General features: G+C 43.6%; 1 protein-coding gene across 1 annotated transcript in view; it reads left to right on the top strand.

The window, feature by feature from the left end:
- CTPS1 (CTP synthase 1) overlaps positions 1–3,425 on the top strand; it is a 17,032-nt gene extending 13,607 nt beyond the window's left edge. Inside the window, exons 14-17 of the mRNA XM_010286931.1 lie at positions 3–58; positions 145–241; positions 528–672; positions 3,341–3,425. Of these exons, the coding sequence (XP_010285233.1) occupies positions 3–58; positions 145–241; positions 528–672; positions 3,341–3,425 (383 nt within the window). The remainder of the gene's footprint in view (positions 1–2; positions 59–144; positions 242–527; positions 673–3,340) is intronic.
- The last annotated feature ends 2,283 nt before the right edge of the window (positions 3,426–5,708 follow it).

The raw sequence follows: 5,708 nt of genomic DNA, 5'->3' as shown, positions 1-5,708 counted from the left end.
AGGGAAGCTATATGGAGATCATGATTTCTTGGAAGAGAGACATAGACACAGATTTGAGGTAAAAATCTGCTATTGTAGGTGTTGAGCTGTTCTGTGTAATCCAAACAGAAGAGATCATGCATTTTCTTCCTCCTGGTCTTCTAGGTCAATCCAGAATTGAAAAAGTGTTTTGAAGAGCAAGGTTTGAAGTTTGTAGGCCAGGATGAGGAGGGAGAGCGAATGGAAGTGGTTGAGTTGGAAGGTGAGTACTTATGCAATTAGTTTATAGGTGTAGGTATTTACAAGGGAAAGTGTTTGGTGGGTAATGGAGCAGGTTTTTGAGTGGGACCAATCCAGGCGCTCTCAGAATGATGCCATTCATAAAATTACACTAAAAAAAAAAAATCTCATGTGCCTGTCCACTTAGGGACAAAAGACACTTCTTTGCCATCATCAAGGTTTCAACCAGTGTGCTCAGTGCTTTCATCTGCAGTTCAGCCACAGGCTGAAGAGACTTGACATTAATATTTTCTGTTTCTTTCTCTTAGAGCATCCTTTCTTTGTTGGTGTTCAGTATCACCCTGAATTCCTCTCTAGACCAATTAAGCCATCTCCCCCATACTTCGGCCTCCTCTTGGCATCTGCAGGAAGACTCACGCATTATCTACAAAAGGGCTGCAGGCTCTCACCCAGGTAGGTTGAAGGAAGACACTAGTCAGAACTTTCACAGGGTAGTGCTGCTTCCTACAGGATAAACTCTTGGCACAAAGTTACTGCAGGGTAACTAGGGGGTATTTGCAGCACCTCTTTTTTCCACTCTTTGAAACCTCTTGTCTTGCATTTTAACACTGACTGTAGTGCCATATAGCTGTTCTGCAGTGAGGTCCCCACTTCAGAGAGAGTAACTGTGCAGTCTCATGTTGTCAGTCAGAGGTGTTTGGGGAAACTGCATCTGGGCCTGCTCTTCTACATGATTGGAGACCTCATGGGGTTTTCCCCACATTCCTTGTATAAGTCCTAGGTACAAGAAGCTTGTTCCTGTTGCTGGATTAAAGAATGAGCCCTGGTTGTTGCAGTTTCATTTTTTAATTTCTTTTGACTTAAGCTTTCTTTTGTCTCAATCTGCAAAACAGCTAATGTTTTGGGTAGACTTAATGGTGCATTTACTTCCTTCTACTGCTCCCTAATGCCCTGCAGTTCCACTCAGCAGTTGTGACAAAATCAGCCTTCCAGTACTTAAAGGGGGCTTATAAGAAAAACGGGGACAGACATTGTAGCAGGGCCTGTAGTGATAGGACAAGGGGTAATGGTTTTAAACTAAAAGAGGGTAGATTTTTTGACTAGATCTATGGAAGAAATTTTTCACAGTGAGGGTGGTGAGGCCCTGGCCCAGGTTGCCCAGAGAGGTGGTAGATGCCCCATCCCTGGAAACATCCCAGGTCAGGTTGGATGGGGCTCCGAGCAACCTGCTCTAGTTGAAGATGTCCCTGCCCATGGTAGGGCGGTTGGACTAGATAGCCTTTAAAAGTCCCTTCCAACACCAGACTATTCTATGATTTGATGTGTAGCAAATAAACATCACTTTGGTAGTGACCCTTTTTCCTCCTTCCAGAGGAGAACAAAGAGGATTTGCTTGTGTAGCTGGAGTGCTAACATGTGCTAAACAAAAAGCCCCAAACTGAATGCAAAAGAGAAATAGCACTGAATGTATTAAACTAAAAGAATGCAAAAAGGAAAGTATTGGCCTTTCTGGGTTGAGCTGCAATGCCACTACACCACAGGAATTCCTGTGTCGATGTCTGGAGAATGACTGTCAGTTGTGCTTTAACTGATCTGCTCTGAAGAGTTTCTGTGTGAAGACACCTCATTTCAGTGCTTCCAAGGGTTGAGGGATATTCTAATTTCCTGCTTTTGCACATTTGAGTTTGAAATGGCTTCTCACAGCAGAGGAGCTGAAGTTTCCTCTGTATTGCAGCATCCTAAGTTGGTATTACCTGCTCTTGGAGTCTTTTCTGATTGTGGTCGCAAATTGTTTCATGGTTAGCATATAATCTAAAAATACTGGGGGCAGTTATAGCCTAGCCTGTATTCCCCTTTATTCCTGTGGCCTTGTAACTCTCATTGCAAGTTCAGGTTAAGTCTCATCATTGCACTTTCATGAGGTTTGCAGGTGACACCAAATTGGGGGGAACAGACCATAGGATGGGAGCACTGTTCAGAGGGTCCTGGGTAGGACGACTAGGCCAGCAGGAACCCAATGAAGTTTAACAAGGACAAATGCAGAGTCCTGTACCTAGGAACCCCTTGCAGTAATACAGACTGAGGACTGATCAGCTCGGGAGCAGCTCTGCTGACGAGGTCTTGGGGAACAGTGAACTCAACGTGAACCAGCAGTTTGTGTCTGGCAGCAAAGGAATGACGAACAGTATCCTGGGCGGTATGAATAAGAACACAGACAGTAGATGGAGAGAAGTGATTATGTCTCTTTACTTGGCATTTGTTAGACCACATCTAGAATATTCTGTGCAGTTTGGGGTCGCCTGGTACAAGTAAAAGATCAATAAATTGGAGAGAGTTTAGTGGAGGGCTACTAAGAAGGTCAGGAGGTTGGAGTACTTGCCCAGTGAGTAGAGGCCGAAGGAGCTGGAGCTTGTTCAGCCTGGAGAAGGAAAAACTTTATGGGGGACCTGAGGGCAGCCTGCCAGCATCTACAAAAACATTTTATCAAGAAGATGAAAACAGGATCTTTACAGAAGTGCAAGGTGAGAGGATGAGACTTAATGGACATAAATTGAAGTAAGAGAGGTTCTGACTGGATATAATGAAAATCTTTTTTGCTGTTAGATCAGCCACACATTGGTGCATGTTTCCCAGAAAGGCTGCGCAGCCTCCGTCCTTGGAGAATTTCAGAATGTGACTGGATAAAGCCCTGCGCAGCTGTGTCTGATCTGATAGTTGTCCCTGTGGTGTAACTGTCCTAAGGCCCCTTCTGATCTGAATTACTTTGTGGTTCTGAAAAAGCTGTTTAATGGATTATAGGCTCAGCTGTTACTGGGAAGCTGAAATAGAATGGTTTATGGGTGGTTAACTAGTCTCCTATTTCCTGTTTAATTAATTTCATTTAGTATAACTTTGCCTTATAAAATGCCTATTATATGTATAATAATTTTAATTCACAAACCTTAAAATTGATGATGACAGCCTTCTTTCCAAAGGGACAGCTATACTAGGAATTTTGTGTGCTTTGCTTTTCAGCCTCAGCCAGCAGTACTTACTACCAAACCCTGCTAATTCCTGATGCAAAACAAGGTCTAGAAAGCACTTGAGCTCTGTAAAATATATGTATTTCTGAATTCTGCAGGGACACCTACAGTGATAGAAGTGGCAGCAGCTCACCTGACTTGGAGATAACAGAGCTGAAGTTTCCATCAGTGAATCATGACTGATTCCAGGTAACTTTTAATGACCTCAACCTCTTTCCTTATGGAAAAAATTCCTTGTTCAGTCTTTCCTCCTGGCATGTGAATGTTTCACATCACTTGGTAGAAAACTGGTACGCCATGAAAAGTGCTGGTGCTCACACACGTGTTCCAGCTGTGCAGAGGGATGCATAATATCTCGTGTCTGTGTAACAGATGCAGATGCGTATTTCCTTAGCAAATTGACACATAATAAAGTATAAAAATATATGTGGGAGTTTGAGATTAAATTCAAATAAAGAAACAAAGCACAGATTCAGCACACACTGCTGAAAATGGAGGCAAAGCTGAGCAAGGGGTTACTGGATTTAGAAAGTTTAGTATTTTGCAAGCAATCTCTCACCTTTGCCAAAGAACGTTTTTGAAATAGCCATTCTCCCCTATCTCTTGAGACAGCAAGTTTCTCTGTCAAACCAGTGGGCTTGAGCTCTGAACTGTAGTAGCTGCTGTTATGTGGATGTGAAAATTGGACGTATATAATCGAGTCTTGGGGGGGGCAGCACTAAAACCTAGCATTCAGACTTCACCAGCAAAAAAGGTAGACTTAATTTTTAAATGAGTTCTCCCTTTGTGCGGTAGGCGATGGTGGACGTAATGCTTTTCCTCACTCTGGCTGGTCTTATGTGGTGTTCTTGGAGAAGTTAAGCAGCATTTGTACACATGCATGTCAAGTGAGAACAGGGGCTTATTGCTGAATGCCAGGGGACCAAGGATGTCCAACTTCTCTCTCCCCCCTTTCCTTCATCTAACATCCTTCCAAAGCTAACCGCAGAATAAAGAGGAGGGTTAGCCCGAGTCTAGCACAGAAGTATTTCCCCATCCCTGGTCACGGGACTGGGCTGTTGCAGTGCTGAAGATAGCTGGGATCATTGGGTGTCGGGTTGTTCCAGTTCTGGTACCACAGCAAACTAAAAGCTGAAGAATCCTCTCTGTAAATTTTTATCTTCCTGAAGATACTCTGAACCTTTGGCTCACTGACCGTGTCTAGTGTGCGCCCTAATGTGACAAGTCTGGGCACTGCATTGATACCTGATGGCTTGGAGGCTGTTCCCAAATGAGAAAATTGTAGGGAAAGCGACACTGCATGTGTGGTGTGTCCCCTAACTGGCATCTGCTGGCACATGGCTCAGCTCAACTCTCTCTTAATAGCTGCATCATAATGAAGATCTTCCTTTGGTACCAGCCACGGGCAGTGCTGGGAAGGGCATGAAGTTAATTCTTAGCTTAACAGTGCTCACGCCCTACATTTTATTTAAACATCAACTTCTAGAAGGAGCTTGCTTTCTTGGGGGTTGTAATACACTGATCTTAATGTTGCCATAGTGCCCCTATAAAAGTAATAGACATCTTTTGTCCTGGAAGAGGAGTGTTGTCAGGTCTCACATGTTATGTTTGTCTGGGGTGATGTATGTAGGACTTGGACTTCAGTGTGCCGTGCAGTTCTAGCCTGTTGCTCTTCACTGTCAATAACTGCTGCTCCTTTCCTTTCTCTGTTTCTCCAGATGTGTCTTCACTGAAGAGAAGAGTCTTCATTAGATTTTCCAGGCATTCTTACAGCAATAGCTTGAACACTGTCAGCTTTGGGCTTTCTTAAGTTATGGTTTTATAATTTTCGTTATGAAATCCTCTCCTGTTATTTCCTCAACTCTTCTGTCCTTTGTTTATTTTCTGTGTAGATTCTGTTTGTTTCTGGAGGAGAGCTCATCACAGCACATGCACCTCTGGACTTTCTTCAGTTAGCACTATCTTGGAGATAAAAAGCAAATTTGGGTATGGGATTTGACGTGTTGGGGAGAACGCAGTTGCTCACTTCCTTGCTAATGCATGGTAATGCTGGCATGAGTTTATGTCTTGGACAGTGACAGTTGAGTTGCTTTCTCCAGCCTTTCTGCTCCCTCAGCAGTCTTTATTACTGGTGAAATTATGTGGATGACACTAGATTTTGGGGGCTCGCTCAGTTCTTGAGCTGTGCTCTGCTGCAGAGGGTAGGTCTGTTCAGCTTTATGCAGGGTTTTTTTTTGTTTTTTTTCAGTAGCATTTAAAAACGTTTGGCACTGGTGGTCTTGGTGCATTCATTGCCAGCAATGAACTTTTAACCAGGAAAATATTCCTGGAATAGAGTTGCTCTGGAACATGATCAGCTCTAACTGTGATATGTCACTCTGCAGGGATGCAATTAACTTGGCTCGGGAGGGTGGTGCGGGGGGGGGAGAGTGAAAGAAAAAAAAAAAAAAGACTGTCAGGAAAGTC

Source organism: Phaethon lepturus, unplaced genomic scaffold (assembly GCF_000687285.1).
Source record: "Phaethon lepturus isolate BGI_N335 unplaced genomic scaffold, ASM68728v1 scaffold21725, whole genome shotgun sequence".
NCBI lineage: Eukaryota > Metazoa > Chordata > Aves > Phaethontiformes > Phaethontidae > Phaethon > Phaethon lepturus.
Note: the sequence above shows the minus strand (reverse complement) of the source record. Positions and strands in the feature narration are given on the sequence as shown.